The sequence below is a fragment of the Arachis ipaensis genome, chromosome B03 (genome assembly GCF_000816755.2).
Source record: "Arachis ipaensis cultivar K30076 chromosome B03, Araip1.1, whole genome shotgun sequence".
NCBI classification, from domain to species: domain Eukaryota; kingdom Viridiplantae; phylum Streptophyta; class Magnoliopsida; order Fabales; family Fabaceae; genus Arachis; species Arachis ipaensis.
This window is the reverse complement of record NC_029787.2, coordinates 123746174-123768223: the sequence shown is the minus strand read 5'-3', so window position 1 is coordinate 123768223 and position 22050 is coordinate 123746174. Positions and strand designations below refer to the sequence as shown.

General features: G+C 37.0%; 3 protein-coding genes and 1 non-coding gene across 6 annotated transcripts; 3 read left to right on the top strand and 1 right to left on the bottom strand.

Annotated features, from left to right (window-relative positions):
* Positions 3240-4536, top strand: LOC110269530. Its single transcript, XM_021117439.1, has 3 exons — positions 3240-3569; positions 4192-4226; positions 4309-4536. The coding sequence occupies exons 1-3, from the start codon at positions 3386-3388 to the stop codon at positions 4534-4536; spliced, it is 447 nt and encodes a 148-aa protein (XP_020973098.1). The 5' UTR covers positions 3240-3385.
* LOC107631399 (protein DJ-1 homolog D) lies at positions 12968-16253 on the bottom strand. Of its 2 annotated transcripts, none has more exons than XM_021119591.1 (5): positions 16022-16253; positions 15836-15952; positions 15000-15483; positions 14490-14852; positions 12968-13428 (listed from the first exon to the last, which is right to left on the bottom strand). In XM_021119591.1, exons 2-5 carry the CDS (start codon positions 15874-15876, stop codon positions 13240-13242), a joined length of 1077 nt encoding a protein of 358 aa, XP_020975250.1. In that variant the 5' UTR covers positions 15877-15952; positions 16022-16253; the 3' UTR covers positions 12968-13239. The 2 variants fall into 2 exon arrangements, with proteins under 2 accessions (XP_020975250.1, XP_016190316.1); XM_016334830.2 differs by having other exon boundaries at positions 15000-15440; positions 16022-16247.
* Positions 16725-16806, top strand: TRNAS-AGA. Its single transcript has one exon. It is a non-coding gene; the product is annotated as a tRNA-Ser (tRNA).
* LOC107631401 (beta-catenin-like protein 1) lies at positions 16831-20671 on the top strand. Of its 2 annotated transcripts, XM_016334832.2 has the most exons (9): positions 16832-17622; positions 17719-18126; positions 18284-18368; positions 18879-18975; positions 19164-19227; positions 19318-19374; positions 19600-19637; positions 19733-19814; positions 20287-20671. In XM_016334832.2, exons 1-9 carry the CDS (start codon positions 16930-16932, stop codon positions 20377-20379), a joined length of 1617 nt encoding a protein of 538 aa, XP_016190318.1. In that variant the 5' UTR covers positions 16832-16929; the 3' UTR covers positions 20380-20671. The 2 variants fall into 2 exon arrangements, with proteins under 2 accessions (XP_016190319.1, XP_016190318.1); XM_016334833.2 differs by lacking the exons at positions 19733-19814; positions 20287-20671 and having other exon boundaries at positions 16831-17622; positions 19498-19605.

Sequence of the window (22050 nt, the reverse complement as noted above, 5' to 3'; positions counted from 1 at the left end):
GAGAGTTTCTGACTAATCAAATGGGGTAGAGAGAGGCTTGCAATCTAGATAACCAAAATCTCTGAGAAGGTCCATGGTGTACTTCCGCTAATAAATGTGAATTCCAGAGTTAGAGCGTGCTACTTCCATTCCCAAGAAGTATTTGAGATCACCAAGATTCTTTATTTTGAATTTGTCATCCAAATTTTGCTTGATGAAATTGATTTCACCAATGTCATTCCCGGTTAAAACCAAGTCATCAACATATACTAGAATGGCAGTGAAGCTTTCAGATTGTTTCTTGATGAAGAGTGAATGATCATAAAAAAAACTGCTTATAACCAGCATCCACAAGAGTCTGAGTGAGCTTAATGTTCCATTGCCTGCTTGCTTGCTTAAGCCCATATAGAGATTTTTACAATTTACAAACCAAACCTGGTTGTGACACAGGCAAACCGGGTGGAATCTTCATATAAACTTCCTTGTCCAAATATCCATGAAGGAAGGCAGTGTTGACGTCCAGCTGTTTCAAATGCCATTTCTTTGCCGCTGCTAATGCTAACATTACTCGTAGGGTAGTCATTTTGACAACTGGACTAAAAGTATCACCATAATCTACTCCTTACACTTGAGTGAATCCTTTTGCAACTAGTCTCGCTTTGTGCCTCTCTATGGTGCCATCGGGATTGAATTTTACCCGAAAAATCCATTTGCAACCCACAGCCTTCTTGTCTTTTGGGAGTTTAGTGAGACACCAAGTTCTGTTCTGATCTAGAGCTGTCAATTCATCTTGTATTGCCTTTCTCCAACATTCATGTGCAGCCGCTTCCTCATAAGTGCTAGGTTCTTGATTTGAGGTAATGGCTAGAGAAAGCGACTTATATTTTGGGGTTAGTTTATCATATGACAAGTGTTGTGAGATACGATATAAAGAGTTAGAGTTGGCAAAGTTGTTAGAGTGAGCTGTGGGTTGTCATACAATGATAGTCCTTCAAATAAGCAGGCGGTTTCTTAACTCTTTTAGACTTTCTAGTAATACAGTCATGTGTGATGTCAGAGTGTTGTGATACAGGTGCATTGTTAGTGTGTGGTGTGGTAATGGATGCAATGGTGTGTGAGGAAATTGGTGAGTGCATTGAGCTTGAGAAATGTTCATTTGAATATGTGAGTGTGGTATGTGTGGGTGATTGCAAATGATGTGTGGATGATGTATCATATTGAAAAAGATCAATGCATTGTGGAGTACGAATGGATACCACAAAAATGTCAGTGCTAGTGGAATGTAAAAATGAAAATGAGTTTCATAAAAAGTTACATTTCTGGATATGAAAATTTCCTTTGATTTTAAATCAATAAGTCGAAAACCCTTTGTTCCTAATTTAAAACCAAGAAAAGCTGTTTTTCTAGCTCTTGGGTCTAATTTTGTTCTTGAATTTGTTAATGTGGAGGCATATGTAAGAGAACCAAATACTCTTAAATATGAAAGGTCAGGTAAGTTACCATACAAAAGCTTGTAATGACTAGCATTATCCAGGTTAGTGTTGGGCATCCTATTAATTAGGTGAATGGCATGAGCAACTGCGTATTGCTAAAAACAATGTAGAATTCCTGATTGAAATAGCAGTGCTCTAGCAACACCTAAAATATGCTGGTGTTTTCTCTCTACAATCCCGTTTTGCTCTGGTATTTCTACACAAGAAGTTTAGTGTAAAATTGCAGTTGATGCAAAAAAAAGATTTTAGAGTAAACTCTGGCCCATTGTCAGTCCTTATATACTTAACTTGTTTTTTAAATTGTACTCTGACAAAATTCACAAAATTAATAATCAATTGTGATGCTTCAGATTTGGTTTTCATAAAAAAAAATCCAAGTGAATTTGCTCTTGCCATCCACCATAGTAAAAAAAATACCTATGTCCTTCATTGGAAGGGACAGAAATAGGACCCCAAATATCCATATGAACTAAGTCAAAACAATCTTTTATTTTAGTTGTACTAAGATTAAAAGATAATTTCTTTTGTTTTGCAAAATGACATGAATCACAAGGAAGTTTTAAAGCAATACAATCTATAAAAGGATAATACTTCTTCAGAAAAATCAATTTATGCATGGGTATGTGTCCTAATCTAAGATGCCAAATGTTGTTGTGCTCACTGTGTGAAGGTGTGGTGGGATGAGTAGTAGTCGTAGTTGCCGCCAATGAAGCTTGCTTTGTTGGAAGAGAGGAAAAGTGAGAGAATTCTGGTTCTCTACTCATTGTATATAACCCTTCTATACACTCAGCAATGCCAATCATCTTTGATGTGGATCTATCTTATATCTCACAACACTTATCATTGATTAACAGTTGACAATGTAAGTTTGAGGTTAACTTTGACACAGATATCAGTTTAAAATCAAAAGAAGGAATGTATAAAACATTTTTGAGAAAAATTTTTTTAGAGAATGTGATTGTGCCAATGATGGTGCTAACAGTTTTGGTCCCATTTGGCAATATCATATTGATTGGAGCAATATTTTGAAAACTTGCAAAATCTTTTAAGTCAAAAGTCACATGATCTGTTGCACTGGAATCAATGACCCATAGTGCAGATTTTGGAGTGATAATACTCATAATTTTCGCATTAAAATGCAATGCAATGGTTTTACCTGGAATGGAAGTTTGAATAGAATTAGTCAAAATTTGTTTTGCATTATGAGGTTGTTGCTGCACACTTTTGTCTTTGATCAACTCTAACAAGGCAAATCTTTGCTCTGGAGTGAACCCAGATCTTGATATTCCAGTGTTCTCTTGGAGACAATTGAGCTGGAATTGTTTGTCACTGAGTATATCATCATGCCTCTCAGTGATCACGTGATTGATGGTGGTGTTATGTTGCTGCCGTTGATAGAAATGGGAGGAGTACCCATGCTTCTTATAGCATACATCTTCTGTGTGGCCTTGCTTGTTGCAATGAGAGCAAGCCAATGTAGCTCCACGACCTCTACAATGGGAGGATCTGTTTACCATGTTCACCATTTTGAGAAATCAATGAGTCACAGAGTAATAGGGATTCAGATCTTCTACTTTCCAACTCGTTGATCGGAACAACTATGTTCACCAAGAAAGAATCTTGCAAAATAGCCTTTCATCAAACTCTATTGGATGAGTTCAAAGGAAGAGATAAGAATGGAGAAAGAAAATGTCAAAAGAAAAATTAGGGATAGAAAGAAAATGGCAAAATTGGATTGATCTCAATTCACAATTTTTTTTACGGGCCTGCTACACATACAAGCAAAAAGGCCTTACAAGTTATCCAAGCCCCCAGCCCACAAACATTCCACACGCGCAGAGAAGAGCATTGAATGGGGTGTCATTTACACGCGCTCCACTCAAACGGTTACGCTTCGCGTAAACCGCCCCTTAATGGCAGACTCTTCCACTTCTTCCACTTCTCAAAGCCATTCAGAGAAAAAGCAAACGTTCCATTTTCGAGCATCATTCGATACTGAAAATATACAACTCGTCGCTAATATTCAAAAATTCCATCAACACAACATAGAACTCTCGATCAAGAATCTCCAGAGAAAACAAAGCTATCATACTCAAGGTACGTTACATTACCATTCCTGTATATTTTCCACATTTCGAAATTGAAGAACTAGGTTTTACTGTTCTTCTACGTTGTTTTACGTTTTACTGTTCTTCTTGCTCTACGTCTCATTTTACAGTTTATGATGTTCTACTTGTTCTAGGTTTTACTATTATTCTTGGTTCTATGTTACAATGTTCTTCTTAGTTCTTCTAGGTGTTACTGTTCTTATTGTTCTAGTTCTTCTGGTAACTAATTTTTGGGGGTATATTTCGTAGTTTGGTGGGTGTATATGAGGTAATTTTTTGGGTGTATATGGCATAAATTGTTGGGTGTATTTTTCTGAACTGATATACTGTAATAGTCAGCAGTTGCAACTGTTCTTATATTTGCTTGTCCATGGGTGTATATTGCTTGACCTTGTAATGTTGCTTGACCTTGTATATTGATGCATGTTTGAGTGATATCTGACTGATATATATGGGTGTATTTGAATTATATCTATAGGTGTATCTTACTGATATCTATGGGTGTATCTGACTCATATCTATGGGTGTATCTTACTGATATCTATGGGTGTATCTGACTCATATATATGGGTGTATCTTACTGATAACTTTGGGTGTATTTTTCATTTCAGAAAAAATGGCAGCGAGAAACCAACCTGGAAGAAATGTAAGAACAAATATATGTCTTAGATAAAATCAGTTTTATATAATAGAAACATATTTGACTATAATTTTATTTTTGTTTACAGCAAACCAAAGACCTTAAGTGTGCAACACATTTGTTAAATGATAAATTTAGAAACATGAGTGAGGAGAAGAAAACGATTGTGAGGGATTTGGGATTCGGTGGCTTGATGCACATCCCACCACTAAGGGTGCATCACCAAGTGTTAAGGGAGCTGGCTAACAACTTCAAATTAGGGGAGAACAGACTGGAAACCGGATACGGTTCTTTTAAAATAACACCAAAAAAATAGGTGATGCGCTTGGCATCAACGCAACAGGTAACTCGCTAAAAATTATAGGTGTATATTAACTGACGCTTGGGTGTATTTTAGTTGATGCTTGGGTGTATTTGAACTGATATTCATACTTTGTTGTTTTTCTTTTTGTAGGAGATCTATTTCCTCAGAAAGTCAATTATAAGGAACTTTCTGAGGATGACAAAGAAATTTTTAGAAGATTCCAGGGTAAGACCCTCAAAAGTCTTACAGATGAGATAATGGATATTGGCGCTGGTAACGAACAGGATCGCCTAATGTTCAAGAGGATTTTCATCCTCTATATACAGATGGCGTTCCTTTTACCAACGACAATAAACAAAATCTCGCCTGTGCACCTGGCCCCAATTTTTGAGATGGACACCATAACAGAGAGAAACTGGGGAGGGCATGTTTTGAGTTTTATCGTCAAGGGCATAACCGACTACAAGGAGAAAAAGAAAAAGGCAATTGATGGCTGCCTCTTTGCCCTGATGATAATTTATTTTCATCTTTCTAAAAATAAAGGCAAGAAGAGGGCTGAAAGACCGCCAAAACCCTGGATTGCCAACTAGAGTAAGGAGCAGTTGGACGAAAGAATGAGTGCGGAAATAGAGGAAAATTTGGTAAGTGAACATAATATGTTGGGTGTATTTTATTTACCTGAATGCTGCTAACTAAAATTTCTAATGTTTCAGGGGATTGTAAAGATGGCGCAAACAAGTGAGAAAATGAAAAAAATAGAGAAAAAAAAAGAAATAAAAAAAATAAAAAAAGGAAGGCAAGTTCAACATCGTCTTCGGAGACAGAAACAACTGATAGTGACAGTTCTACCTCTGAGTCTGAGACTCAAGAAGATTCAGAGGATTCACCAAGAAAACAACCCAGCAAAAAAGGAAAAAAGTAAGTACCATACTTGGGTGTATTTTCTTTATCGAGTTGGGTGTATTTTGTGAAACCATTTGGGTGTATTTTGTTTATCAACTTGGGTGTATGTTGTTTATTAAGTTGAGTGTATTTCATTTTTTGTGTTGGGTGTATATTGTCCATTCAGTTGGTTGTATCTTGTGCATTCATTTGGGTGTATTTTATATCTTTAGTATGTTCTAAATAATGATTGTTTGCCTTCCAGAATGGTCTCCAAAAAAAGGAAGAAGAGTCAAGAGGATTTTGATTCTGATTCAGAATCTGAATCAACTGATGAGTAATGTTCTAAAATTATTACTCCTTTCTCTTGGCTTAATTATCAAGATTTCGTGTATTAACTGAAGTGTCTCTTATTAACGTATAGAAGCGAAGAATCATCACCGGTGAAGAAGCAAAAAAAAAAAAAGAAAAAGACACAAAGAACACCAAAAAAGTAAGCACTTCTTTGGATAATATTGTTACAGTTTGGGTGTATATTGTTCCTGAATAATTTTTCTTATGTCATGATTAAATTTCTGTGCCATGCAGCACTCTTGAACCCCCACCCCAAAAAAAACTTGAAGAAAGCACACCCACGCTTCCCCCAGCTCCATCTAAAAGGTAAGTTCATCAGACTAAAATCAATCTTTGCTTATCATCCGTATATTCTTACTCTTATAATACGTTATACATGATCATGCAGTTATCCAGCCGCAAAAGATGCTGCTGCCCTGATGATGATGGCACGGACAGCATCGTATGTTCCTAAAACAGATCCAATGCCATCATTCAGCCTTGGCTTCACTGATTCAAGCCAAGAAGAAGCAGCAACGCAGGAGGGAGCGTCAACGCAGGAGGCAGACAGGGCAAAAACTCCAGAAACTGCAAATTTGCTAGAACAATTAGAGGATTTGGTACAAAAAATAGCAAGCAGATTCATTTGGGTGTATTTTTTACGTTCAATTGGGTGTAAGTTGTGTAGTCATTTGGATTTATTTAAAGTATTCACTTGGGTGTATTTTCAGTATTTCATTTGTTGTTTCACAATTGTTGCAGAGCATGGTCATTTCGAAGCACCCAAACGGGGAATTCATATCACCTAAACCAATAAAGAATTCAAGGTGGAAGACTACCCAATGTTTATTCCCTTCATAGATGCAAAATAAATTAACTTCGCATCGATATGTAAGTTTTCATTTGTAAAATTTGTTAGTACCGTTCTTTACTTATATGCCAAATAAAATAACACACTGTTGAAATGTGTCAATCCTTCATATTTTTGCACCTTTTGCTACTCAGGCCATTGGTGGTTATGGGTGATTGATACAACAAAGCGAAGATTTTATATACTTGACCCGCTACACAAGAAAGCTCCAAGCAATGAGAGAAAGCAGCTTAATAAATTCACTGTAAGTTGGCTCTGTGTTCTTTATTTTAATAGATAGGTGTATTTCAATTCAATATAAAGTGTATGTATGTTTTGCTTTGGGTGTAAGTATTCTCTTTTGGGTGTATTTCATTCGGGTGTATTACTGATTTATTTTATTTTTTAAGGGATATGTAATTTCAAGAATGAGAGCATATGCCGGCGGGGCACCTCTGAAGAAAAAGGAGAATGAGTTGGAAATTAAACCAACATACGTTAATATCTCAGGCCAAAAATCAAGGTATAAATTTGTGACTCTGAACATTAAACTTTCCTAAATGAGATTTGTAATTTATTTTCTTCGTTTTCAGCTATGACTGTGCTATTTACGTTATGAAGTGGCTTGAGTTAATTGAGCCCGAAAACATTAAAAGGGCGAAGTATGAATGGGATAATTGGCCACAGGTAACTGTCTTTAAAACTATATAACTCTGTATTACTTTACTGAATTAATATTGTTGTTTAAACAGAATATACTTTTTAATTGTAGGACGAGGTGGACCACTATAGAGTAGAATATGCTTCGTAGATACTGTTAAGTGAAATGAATAAAGAGAGAGATCAAGCAATTAAAGCGAGTAATGCAATAAGACTGTCCAAGCCATCCTCAGTATTATTGAGTCCATTTTGTCAAATAAATTCTACTGATATAGAAACTAAGTAATCTAACTGCTAGCTAGTTTGTAAATTGAACAAATGCTGTAAAATTTGCCATTTATAAACAACTTCTATTCAATGAAATTTTTTTCCATAGTTAAACTGTCTGTGCTGTATTCAAAAGCTCTGTATTACAGGTGGTAAAATATGAAGGAAAACATCAAGGCAGATCTAAACACAAATTCTAAACTTTTACACCCAACGGAAGTTTAATATACACCCAAGATTGCTTAAATATACACCCAAACTGTCTGTGCTGTTAAACTGTCTGTGCTGTATTCAAAATATATGAATTACAGGTACTATAATATGAAGAAAAATATCAAATCAAATATACACCCATAACCTGCGATTTTTTACACCCAAACAAAGTTGAATATACACCCTGAAATCTATCCCCCCTGATGCTTTGAGCCTAAATCCCTGAACCCTAAACACTTAAAACATAAACCCTTACCCCTAACCTGTAAACCCTAAAACCCTGAACCCTAATATTATATATATGTATCTATATGTAGAATGTGAATCACAAGAAAATTCACAAAAATACACCCAAAAGAACAGTGCTTTTACACCCATATTCAGTAACTATACACCCAAAGAGTTATCCCCTGCTCCTGGTACCCTGAACTGATAATTCATAACATGTCCTTGATATTGGCTGGAAGTTGAATGCACCACTGATGCAGCATCAAACAAGTTTATCTGAATATAAGAAACTCACATATTAGCTAAACTATTAATGAGAAAAATAAACTCAATCACCACAAATTTAAAGAACATTACTTTTACCTCGCTTAAAACTTTCGTTTTCTTCTTCTTTGTGGCATTTGCAATCTGTTTGTCCAACTTTGAACCTAGCCTATTTTTTGGACGTCCTCTTGTTCGAATCCTTGGCAGGCTTTGAAGCTCGTTAACGGATTCCAAGTTGGCGTCTTCGTGGGATAAAGAAGATGTCCCCTTCCTTTTGGCTTTTAATGATTCCATCTCAGCCATGACGTTATCATACGCACGGTGCAGAATTGCAGTCAGCTCCTCTGATTCGGATAAAAATTCGCAAATATTTTGCGAACGAAAAACAAATTGGTCAAACCTCTTGCTTCTTGGCTCCAACAGTGGCTCGTCGTGGCTGCTCTTGATGTGTGTGTGTCGCCTCTTTACCTTATTGCTCCATCGTTCCAGTATATATCTCGGTGACACTTGGCTTACTTGTTCAAAGCTTAACACGCTTAGTGTGTGACGACACAGTATCCCTCTCGACTCGAATAATAAGCATTGGCATTTTACCTCGGCTGCAACTGAGTCGTAAGTAACCACAAACTTGTTGAATATTGAGCTGGAAACTTGTTCTCCGACTTCGTATACTGAATAGCCTAGAGCGGAATTCGTTAATCTGGTAATGCAATTCGCCTTTCCTCTGAATTGCGCTTGGACTTCCCTAAACTTTTGATGAGTGTACACATCTTGAAACTGAGCTTCAATGGAGGATTTGGTTGCACACGGTATGACCGTATAAAAATCTGCAGCATCTGATTCTCTCTCTGCTTGCTCCTGGCTTCCGAGGCAATTATCGTATTGTTTGACGAACTGAATAAGCGAGCTGTTCCGGGTGATAAACTTGTTAAAAAATGAATGCATGCTCTCGCTCCTTTGTGTGCTTCTCATCCCTGCCCAGAAGTGGTGATCCAGATAGATAGGAACCCATATATGACGGTCTTCATACAGATCTGCAGAATACACCCAAACACAGACTATAAAATACACCCGAAAAAACATGCAATTTACATCTCTACTGCAGATTTTTAACAAACATTACCTGAAAGCCACTTGTTGTCCACAAGACCAAAATTCAGCAGAAAATCATTCCAATTCCTATCGAATGAGTCTTTGCTATGAGAGTTCCAAACAACTTGGCTCATTTCTTGTTCAATATCTACATGTCCCTTGTACCCGTTTAATTTGCTTGGTATCTTCTTCATGATGTGCCAAATACACCAACGGTGAATTGTTGTTGGCATACAGGCCTCTAAAGCCCTTTTCATTGATGCGCATTGATCGGTGAGAAACCCTTTCGGAGCGTTTCCTCCCATGCAACGAAGCCAACATTGAAATAACCATTTGAGTGATTCAATTTCTTCGTTTTTCATCAAAGAGCATCCGAGAAGTGTTGACTGACCATGGTGATTCACCCCGACAAAAGAACCATAAACCAAATTATACCTGAAACAAATTACCATAGTGCAGAATGCAAAATCATTAGATACACCCAACAAATGCTTCGTATACACCCAAAAAATAGTCAATATACACCTCTGCTGCGGATTCATAAAAATACATTAATTTAGCATCATAAACAGGGGCAGTTTGTTACCTGTTTGTATTGTAGGTGGTGTCAAATGAAATAACGTCTCCGAAATACTCAAAGGCAGCTCTACTTCTTGTATCGGCCCAAAAAGCCAGCTTAATCGATTGATCCTCCTCGAGTTCAAGCTCAAAAAAGAAATTCTGATTCTTCTCTTTCATTCTTAACAAATATTTCCCGAATTCCTTTGCATCTTCTTGTTCGGAAACATTCCGCACTTCCCTGGTAATGTAATTCCTCACATCCTTTTCGATAAAATTTAACTCGCGGTGACCCCCGGTAGCCGCAACAAATGATTGGTAGGTTTTGCTTGGTCTGATACCGGCCTCCTCGTTATTCTCTATTGTACGACGAATGGACATTGTTAGTTTTCTGTGCTGTTTGAGCATCTCTGCTTTACTTGGACAGCAGGGATGTGAATGATCCAACACAACCTTTGAAATGATCCAAGCACCAACATCCTTCAATGTGTGTATATAAATTTTTGCAGGACAGTTTAAACCGGCTGTCGGATTAGTCTTCTCGATCGGAGATATTTTAGATTTCTATTTTCCCTCTCTGCTACATGTAATCAATTGATTCTTAATCTCGTTTCCCTTCCTATTTGTGCTCCGAACTCTTGTAGAAAAACCTGCAGCCTTGGCGTAGTTCCTGTAAAATTTTCCAGCATCTTCAAGGGTGGTAAAGGTCATTCCAACCTTCGGAACAAACTGGTCATCAACAACAGAGAGAGGCTGCAGAATACACCATGTCAAAAACTAAAAATACACCCAATCATGTCTGATATAATACACCCGAACCGCAACAACTCAACTAAAATGACAATAAAAGCCATAAATTGTAAATACACAGGCTGCAGAATACACCATGTCAAAAACTAAAAACACACCCAATCATGTCTGATATAATACACCCGAACAACAACAACTCAGTTAAAATAACATAAAAAGCAGTAAACTGTAAATACACCCAAAAAAGTTCTGATCTACACCTGATCGTCTGCTATAAATTCCAGATAATTAATCAAAACTAATACATTACATTCAATCCACAGATTTATCTTCATGCATTATTTTGACATTCAATGTTCACGAATTATTCACCTACACAATGCTATACAAATTACTGCAACAAAATTCATAGTAATCCTATGTAAATCAAACCTCAAGAACTTTGTTAAATTCAAATTCATAATCCACTTCGCCTGGATTCAGCTGACAATCTGAGGTTGAATCATCCATTATCTTCAAAACGAGTTCAAACTTTGATTTCAGAAAACAAAAAATCAAATAGAAAACGAAGCTGGAGTTACAGAGAGAGGAACTAACGTAAATGAGGAAGAAGAAACGAGTGAGAAAGGAGGGGAAAAGAACGATCGAAGAAACCAGGGAAAGCTTCGCGAGAAGAAGAACGAGCAAATCTGCAAATAACGAAAACGAAGAAGGAAACAAATCTTTTAAATTTGGTAGTTAGATATACGCGGGATCTCTATATAGCGCGTGTATACAACGTAACCCTTGGAGCGCGTTTTGGGGTTTTATTTGTTAATGAACTTGTAAACCATACAAGTCATTAGGGCTTGTATGCAGAGCTTTTCTGTTTTTTTTAATTGATTCACAACTTGGTTGCTCTCTACGCTCACCGCACCATGAAGAAAATCTTATGCCCTAAACTGTTCAAGCTGTGATGTTGATGGTTTGATGAACCAGAAGGGATTAAGAGAGGGAGAGAAATAAGTTCTTCTCATTGTTGAAGAGAATGAAAAATCCCCTTAGAAAACATTTGTTGAGTTATTACACCTTATATACTATGTACTCTTTATGTACTCCCACTAAAAAAATAATTACAATGGTAAGCCTATTATTGATAAAAAAATAATCTAGGTAACAATAGTCATGTCTAATTAAGCAGGTCAATGTGAATTATATATCAACTTATCTAAAATTCACCAAATGATTTTAAGGTATACATGTTTAAACTCTTGCAAAAATTTAAATAAAACTATGCAATAAGTTAATGAAAATCTATGACCAATGGAACATTTTTGTGTGCTAGCTAGTGTGTGGTGAAATAAACACAATATTGCATTGCAAATAAGATTCAAAACAAACACAATAAGCTTATGAATAATAAGAAATAAGCAAACTTATGGATAAAATGCAATATTGCATTGCAGTAGAATAAAATGCAAATTTATGAATAATAAAAAATGGAAGCATCAACAAAACACATAAGCTTTAAGGTCAAAATATACAGAGCATATATATATATATAAATATAAATATAAATTCAGCAATCATAGGTTTCAAAACATATTCAATGGCAGAGAATGTGAATAAAAATATATTCAATTTGATCATACACATGCATTGGCAGAGAGAGTAACGAAGCTTACCTCAACAGTCAGTTCTTCCATTACGGCGCCGTCAATAGTTCCATCGGAACCAACTTCTTCCTCCAAGTGAAGCGTCGTCAACGAATTTTTTGAGACAGAGGATTAGAATTTTCTGTAATTCCAGAGAGTGAAAGAGGACTTTTATGTCATCAGGAGTGAATCTTCTCTTTTTAGTACAATTCTTAGGGGGCAGGTTGGATGGCCCATTAATCTACCCATCCAAGTTGGCATTTAACTGACACATCATTAACTTATCGTGCCACGTATTCATAGTTAGTTAACTCTAGCGAAAAATTATTAATGGAGGGGCTAACTTGTCTAACGGAGTTAAAAGATAGAAACCAAAAAAGGGCTTTTTTTTCTCTAGAGGCCTTGTTTTTTGATGTTATTGTTAGGGACCATTTAGGATTTTTTTTCTCTTAAGACATTCGCAAAATTGGAATTTCATAACAATTTTATTTTATTTTCTCTAAAGTGATAGATGGGAAAAAATACACCAAGAATGATGATATAAATGTCATTTCTCTAGAAAAAAATGTATACACTATAGAGTATTTCTCATTTTTAAAATGAGTCGGGTAAAATGACATTTCATTATTGTTGGAAATTGTTAAAATTTCCATCTAATTGTTGAGGTCACATTATGCACATTGAAATATTTGTCATATTTAGAAGAAAATGGTAAAACTGTTAGTTTACATGTGAAACAATCGTTGCAAAACAAGACATGTTGGTACTGAAAGATGTAGCAGGAAATCGTTGCATGGTTGTCACCGGAGATATCCTGCTCAAAGATATATTAATAAAATCTACACATAAAAGATAGACTTTTATTCAGATACACGAGATCTCATTCTCAGCCAGCCTTGTACAAGTCCCTCATATAAGTCACATCATATACAATACCTTAATACACAAGAAGTGCATATGCAAAGCTTCAAAGATCACATCACATTAGAAAGTGACATGAATACCAAGTAGTGCCATCAACTTAGCAATGAACTCAGGGTGGCCTGGCCATGCTGCCCCGGTAACCAGATTTCCATCGGTGAAGCAGCGGCTTATGGGGTTAGGCTCCAGCCATATTGCTCCTCCCAGCACCACATTCAGCTTCACTGCCGGATATGCAGTGCATCTCCTTCCCTGTCGCATCAACAGAAACCCTCATTGTTAACTTGTGGCATGCACCCCATATACAATGGCATCACATAAAGACAGGGTTAAATTAACCAGCAAAATTTGAAAATAATAGCAATGGGTATTTTTTCTTCCTTTTTTTTTTTGTGGAAGTTCTGCAGAAGTAGAATACATTCCAACAAGGCCATTACTTGTGCATCTAGAGAGCAAAGATTTTGCCAATTTGTTAATAGGTAGATCACAAGAGACTAGCCAAAAGAAGCAATTTCCTGAGACTTTGTTTGGGTTAACATATCTGTTCAGTGCCCTACGTATTTACTATTTAACATCTAATTTCTTTAATGGTACATTAGGTAGCATTTGGTTAGAGGGACTGAGATTGAGACTGGAGGACTGAGACTCAATATTGTGTTTGGTGGCCAAAGACTGGGACTAAAATTTTAATCTCCGTTTCCAAAATGTCAGTCCTTTCAGTATTTCCAGAAAGTGGGGACACAGAGGACTGAAATTTTGGAGATAGAGATTGAAACTTTAATAATATTTCTTCTAAAAAATATCTTAATTTAACTTTTCAAATTCCGAATCTATCCTCCAATCTCCATATTTATTTTAAATTAAACATAATACTGATGACTCAGTCTAGTACCTTTTACACCAAACACAACGCAACCTTAGTAACTAATTGATCAGTGACTCAGTGTATCCAGTCCTGCCTCCAATATGAACAAATTCAGAAGTAGCTCATCCACTAAAGAGAACCGTAGTTATGACTTTCACAAAAAGGAGAAAAGCACACAGAAATGAAGTGCAACCAAGCTGTGCCATGATTGTGAATTGCTAAAAATCAATATACATGCCACTAAGCACACACAAAGACCTATTCACACAAGTTGCAAAAAGGTTATCTCCCCAACTTTAATTGTGTTTAAAGCGTCAACAAATTAATGTGAACAGTTTACATCATGCTAATTTGAGAAAATAAAATCAATGTAGACACTGCACAAGTTTCGCCTACACAGCTCGTTGAGAAACAAGTGTGAAATATATCAAACATGATCTGAGAGTACCTTGAGCACATCTGCAGCAGCTAAAATCTGTTGGCCATGGCAGATGGATGCCACTGGCTTCTTGCTTTCCATAAAATGCTTCACTAATGCAATGACAGATTCATTAAGTGCCAAATACTCAGGTGCACGACCTCCAGGAATGACTAGAGCATCATAGCTTGAAGCATTCACATCATCATAGGTTGCATTCAAAGCAAAATCATGTCCTGGCTTCTCACTGTAAGTTTGATCACCTTCAAAATCATGAATAGCTGTTGGGCAAGTTTCACCGGTCTTCTTTTTGGGGCAAACTGCATCAACTTGGCACCCTAATGCCTGAAGCGACTGAAAAGGAACAGTCACCTCATAATCCTCCATGTAATCCTGCAATTAGAAATTTAGAATTGTTAAAACATATCTTCATCAATATTACAAATAAAGATGAAATGTTTACTGTATGAAACACGAAGACCTAAAACCCTTAGTACTAAGTCCCTGTTAGTTGTGTGCCTGAAAATCATTTGAACGTACCCCACAAAGAAAGAGGATTTTTTTGTTGGAGCCACTTATGTTGCCTCCTAGTGCCTTCACAAAGTGCTGAATAAATTCAGGGTGCCCTTCATACGTGGCGGCAGTAATGAGATTACCATCCACCACTGTTGCTGCCATGGTGTCTGGTTCAACCCAATGAGCACCGGAGGCAACCAATGCCGGTTTAACAGGAGGAAAAGCGGTGCACTTGCGATCTTTAGCTACACCTGCAGCCGCCAGAATCAACTGTCCGTGGCAAATGGAAGCAAGTGCTTTTCCAGAACTGAAAAACTTGATCACCAGTGCTACAACAAGAGGATCATGAGCAAGATACTCTGGCGCTCTTCCACCCGGTAACAGCAGCCCGTCATAGTTTGCAGCATCAATTTCAGCAAACGTTGCATTGAGGGCGAAATTGTGACCACGTGTCTCAGAATAAGTCTGAAACCAGCCAATATGTAACACCCTCAACAACATGAAAACTCTACATGCAAAGCTCAATAATTGGATTCATAAACAAAACCTCTTTGCATCTAAACATAAAGAATATGAAATCCATTTTCAAAATACTGTACAGAATCTTCACATGCAAAAAAACCCCTTTCAGTTGCGGGTATTCTAAGCTGCAATCTCATTCTTATAAACTCATCCCTTCGCCTCTCCTAAACACGGCAGCTTAATAGGCAATCAATTAAAACTAGAACCTTAATCATCAGCAATAAATTCTAATCATAAGAGTTGAATCCCAAATCAAATCCAAACAGAAACCCCAATCACATATTTTTGAAGTGAAACAGGACGCAAGAACATAAATAGCAAGAGAGATAGAGAGAGACCTGGTGACCGGAGAGCTGGTGAACTGCGGTCCGGCAAACATCTCCGGCTTTCTTGCCAGGACAAACGGCGTCGACGGTTAGACCATAGGCTTGCAGCGCTTGGAAGGGGACCATGGCCTGCATTCATAAAGAACTGAGAATGACACGTAAGTGAGTGAAGGAAGATGACGATGATAAGAAGCTTACTTCATAGTCTTCCATGTAGTCACCACAAAGCAGCAGAACCCGTTTGGAAGCCATGCCTGCTAATCAGATAAGAGCTACAGACCAGACAGTATATAATATTTTGAGTAAAGCTTCAAGCTTTGGAGTTTGGAGAGTGTCATGCTTTGTATGTGCTGCTTTTATATATGCTTGAGTTGAAACTCGACTCGAAACTGATAGAACGCACGATTTGGCCGATAATTTCAAGGGTCCACGTTTTTAGCTAGCGGTGCCAGCAAAACTAAAAATGTTAAAAATGTTTTTAAAATATTAAATTGACAAATGGATCATTTCAAAAATGTCAAAAAATAAAAATAATTTATATTATTATCCATCAGGTGATGATAGATTGTCAATAGAAATTCATCAAGGTGAAAATTAAACTAATTAAGTGAAGTAAACAAATTGAGGTTTATAAATTATGAAGGGACTCTTTTCTGTAAACTTAATCTAATAAGATTGTTGCGACCTGAGATATATGCACATGGAGTGGGACAAATGGATATCAACAGATCGAGTAAACGGTGTGGATATCACCACATGTAAAACAGATTCGAAATCTCTGGACTTATCTGAATTTGCAGCCGCATCTTCTTGTCTTTGGCTGTATTAAAATTATTTATCAGAAATCATTAGGGTTTTTAATGTTAGATAATAAAAATGTTTCTTTTGATTAAATAACAAAGTGAACGTGCCGGAGTGGTTATCGGGCATGACTAGAAATCATGTGGGCTTTGCCCGCGCAGGTTCGAATCCTGCCGTTCACGTTTTATTTCTTTTTGCAACAATTGTTTGCAGACCAAGCTTAGGACCATTACTTGCATAAGGTTAGGGTTTTCAGTTTTCACCTTTTCAGTTCACAGTCCCATACCTCAGCTCCGTAAACAACAATGGAGCCAGCAAACACGCGCAACCACTCCTCCAAACGCAAGTACGACGACGCCATTTCACCGCCACAACCACCACCCGCGTTAACGTCCAACGGCACTGTCGCTGACAACAACGTCGATCTCTCCCTTCTCGAAGCAATAGAGAAATCGCAGAACGCCGTGGAAGCCCTCGACCTCCGAACCCTAAAGAAGCTTGTCCTCGCCTTCGAGCGCCGCCTCAAGGAGAACATCGAGGCCCGCCTCAAGTACTCGAATCAACCAGACCGATTCGCCGATTCGGAACTGGACCTCCACGAGGAGCTTCAGAAACTGAAGATCCTCGCCGGAGCCCCTGAGCTCTACCCTGACCTTGTCGCGCTCAACGTCGTCCCCTCCATCGTCGACCTCCTCAACCATGACAACACTGACATCGCCATCGACGTCGTTCAGCTCCTCCAGGACCTCACTGACGAGGATGTCCTCGATGACAACGATGAACCGGCTAAGGTTTTAGTTGATGCTTTGATAGAGAACAGTGTTCTCGAGCTCCTGGTGCAGAATCTCCATCGGCTCAACGATTCTGATCCCGACGATTCTGCCGCAGTTTACGCGACGCTCGCAACGATAGAGAATCTGATCGAAGTGAAGCCGGCAGTGGCAGAGTTAGTTTGCGAGAAGACGAAGCTGATGAAGTGGCTGCTTGGGAAGATTAAGGTATGATTATTACAGTGAAATTAAATTAACACGAGCTCCGTAATTGACACTATAACCGACCCTGTAGCCAACTCCAACGGTTGTTTATGTTGTAAGGTTAGGGAATTCGATGGGAATAAGCAGTATGCATCGGAGATTCTGGCGATTCTGCTGCAGAGCAGCACGGCAAACCAAAAGAGGCTGGGGCAAATGAATGGGGTGGATGTGGTGCTGCAGGCGGTGGCAATGTACAAGAGCAGGGACCCCAAGAGCTCTGATGAAGAGGAGATGCTGGAGAATCTGTTTGACTGCTTGTGCTGCCTGTTGATGCCATTGGAGAACAAGGAGCGTTTTGTTAAGGCTGAAGGAGTGGAGTTGATGATCATCATCATGAAGCAGAAGAAACTGGCTTATGGGTCGGCCATAAGGGCGCTTGATTTTGCAATGACCAAGTACCCTCCAGCTTGTGAACGGTTTGTGGATGTCTTGGGGTTGAAAACGGCGTTTGCAGCTTTTATGGGTAAGGCAAGTGCTACATTGCCTTCCCCACTGTTGATTGTTTGCAGAACCATAGCATTTTTAATTTGTGACTTTATTAGTACTTGACTTTCTTGCGCTTACCTTATGGGTAAAATATGGGGTCCATGGGACTGAAATTCAGGTTGTGTGCTTTGTTGTTCAGATTCCTGTCAATAAAAAGAACAAGAAAGAAAGGTACCAAGAGGAATTGGAGGAGCGCATTGTGTCACTGATTTCTTCATTATTTGGTAAGCAGGCAAGTGAGGTTTCTATGGAGTTCACTTAGGATGTTTGATATAGGAGTGAATAGCTTTTCCATTTTGCATGTAATTTATCTGAGGTTTTGAAATCTGTAATGGTCAAATTACACCATTGTCCTGCTGTTTTGCAATGCCTGTGCATTATGCATTTTTCCTTGACATGATCAATGTCAAAAAGAAAGAGGAGTGTTATCAGATCAATTGTTTAATCGACAGTTTAATTTTTAATCTTCCTCAATTGCATTGATTGACTCGTGTAGAAGTTCCCAGTCTTACCGAATGAGATAAAGCCTAGTTGTTAATTGTTGAATGTCCCACTCCCGCATTGTTGCCTTAGTATTGTAGTCTGTTCCATGTTATTTGCAATTTTGCATATTAAATAGACACCAGATTTTTACATTTTTAGTAGAACAGTTAATTTCATACATGCATGTTATATGTATACTGGACTTTGCCTTTTGTGATATTGAACTTTCAATACTCTCTATTTTTTGCTAGGTGGGATCTTAAGGGGTTCTAGGAGAGAAAGATTGTTAAGTAAATTTGTTGAAAATGAGTGTGAGAAGATAGACAGGCTAATGGAACTATACATGAGGTAGGGTGGACATGTCCTCTTCTGTTTGTCAACTTCAAGATTATCAAACTTTATGCCCATTGTTTTATGCTAGTAATCAGGCTTGAAGTTAGTACACATCTTTTCAATATACAGCTGTAACAGTTGTGCTGGTTGTCTTAATAATTTATATTTTCATTTGAGCATCCTGGCTTTATTTTTCCCATCAGATATTCAGATAGAGTCAAAGCAGAATCTGAACGGTTGAATGAAGTTGAGCTTGATGACTTGGAGGTAGTTACTGGTTTACTCTACTTCTGGATACTGTATTGAAGAAACCGTTTCGGTTAGAAGTTTAATATTCCTATTTCCTATGTTTCATAGATGGATGAGGACGAGAAATACAATCGTAAACTGGAAGCTGGACTTTATACTCTTCAGGTAAAATTTTGTTTCACTTTTATACACTTAATATCCTTATAAGAGACTTAGCAGTAGAATTTTAGCACTAGATTTTGGTGTCTTTTCAACTTATACACATTACACAACTGCTTAATAAAGCAGTAGTGTCTTCTTATGGCTTCATATCAAGCATGGTTGGAGATTGTTATTTGTACTCATACAACTGTAGCAATAATTTACCAAGAGGATTGTGTGATTCTGCAGTTGATTGCTGTCATTCTGGGTCATATTTGGTGCTCGGAGTAAGTATTTTCACCTAGATTTATTAATGGATATTAATGAGCTCTGGTATGTATGTTTTCAACTGACTTGTCTCTATCAAATACTTTCTGGTCAGGCACCCGCAAATGAGAGGAAGAATTGAACTACTACTGAAGCAAAACAAACTTAGTAAGAACCATCTCAAGGATATACTTCAGGTATTTATCCTCTATTGATAATGTTTTAAAATGTTGATTTTGAAGTTATTTTATGTTATTACTATTATTATTATTATTATTATTGAAAAAAGTTTTGGTTTCTATAGTGACCATACATTAATGGGTTCCTATGCCCAAGCATAAAATCAGCTTTTAATATCTTGCCATTTATGTCTTTTTATGTATTGGGGCATCTCTTATTTAGTGACTTTAAAAACCAAATGATATTTTTGTGTTCCCTTTAAGAAAAAGTTTGATTCAAGAGTCTTTGTATGTACTTAAGCTGTCATAGTTTCACTGTTCTTTTGGCAATTTAGTTATGTTCCCTTTTCCCAAAATTGAGCATGCTTAGTATCCCTATTCATGATGTGCTTGAATACTATAATCCCTTAAATTACCCCTACAACTCCATTATTCTTCAAATGAGATAGCTGAGGCTCTAATCGATTGAAAATTCAATTGCATGGTTCAGGAATATCATGATAATATTGGTGATCTTGATGGACCAGAAGAGAAGGAACGAGCACAAACCAAAATTCAGAAGTTCATATCAGCATTAGAATAAGTGTAAGACTTGTCAGAGTGACCTTGTATGCGTATAGAATCTGTTATTTTTCTACCAAGAGGAATAGACTAGGTAGAGTAGCGCCGAAAGAGCTCTAATTTGCATGTTATGCTGTTGAGATCGTAGTGATGGACCATTTTTGCCAAACTGCTTTAATATATAGATGGAAGGGATTTAGTTGTTCGAAGAATGATTTCTGTATAGTGTGTACATTCTTAATACTATCAATTCAAATATTCTATCATGTGACATTATACATTACTTAATGATCAAACATGCTGAATTTCATAAAGATTTATATTTTGTATACATTAATATGACTATATCATCCTGAAAATGGGAATGCTTTGATTCTCACGTACTTAAAAAATCTTGCATATTTTATATATTGACATACATAATTGAGGACAATGCTATGATGCACTTGATTGAACTTGGTTTGTCATGCATTAAGGTAATCTAATGGTATAGATTTTAATCTTGATAGGAGTCATTCTCTTATTATTTAACCCTCTACTATACTAACCACTAATTGGCATAAACGTTCTGCATTTCCGTTTGAAGAGGGAAAATAATAATGAACCAACTATTTTTGTATTTCCACACAAAAACATTCCCTTGCAACTAGACAACTTAAAACTCCCTCTTGTGACTTATTCAAATCAAAAGAGCGGATGACAGCACCAAGATTTGATGCATCAATACTGCAACTTTCACTAGAGAAAGTGACTAACACTAAACAATTTTCTCCAACGTCTAAGAAGATGCAGCAGCAACAATAACAATAGCATGTAAATGTATTAATTCAATTTTTCAATATCATACAAGATACAACAAACAGTAATCTTGAAAGGTAGATAAGATATTTGTAAAGTCAAAAATAAACCAGTCTTGTTTGGCCCTTCTACTTAAAGCAATAACAGGATTTTCCAGGTCTCTTCAAATCATCTATGCATGCAGGCCCCAAATCAGTGAAAGCAATGATATCTCCAGTCAATGGTTCATAAATGTCCCCTTTTCATATGGAGGACTGTAATCCTTATCGAAACCAACGCAAGTTATTCACAAACTGGAGCTTCTGAAACCGTCTTAGTGCTTGAGCATAAATCCCTACAAGTAAATATTGATGTCCTTCCAAGAATGTGCTTAGGATTTTCCTCATCTATTATGAGAGACCAATTTCAGTCAACGGAATTTCAAATTTTCAATAATAACGGAAATGCTCAGCTCCACAAATACACCACTATCAATGGCTAAACTTCATAGCTTACATATCGCATGATTCAATACGAGAAGAAGAATTCATTTGCTTTTAAATAAATTGAATCACACCAACATGAAATAGTTAGATGGTCCATCTTGCTCTAAACCTAGTTGGACAATCACAATGTAAGAACAGCAGCAGCAACCAATTCCAACTAGCATGGATAATGAACATCACTTGTTTCGCCTACAGTTACTAACCTTAACATATCTTACCCCAATTCCACGAACAATCATGTTTAAGAGTATATCTAAATTAACTATTAAAATTAATTATTAATATAAAATATATATAAAAAAATAAATTAAATATGTATATAAATACATAATAACTAATTTTAATAACTAATTTAAACAAACATATAACAAATTAAAAAATATTAAAAAATTAAAATTACACTTTACATC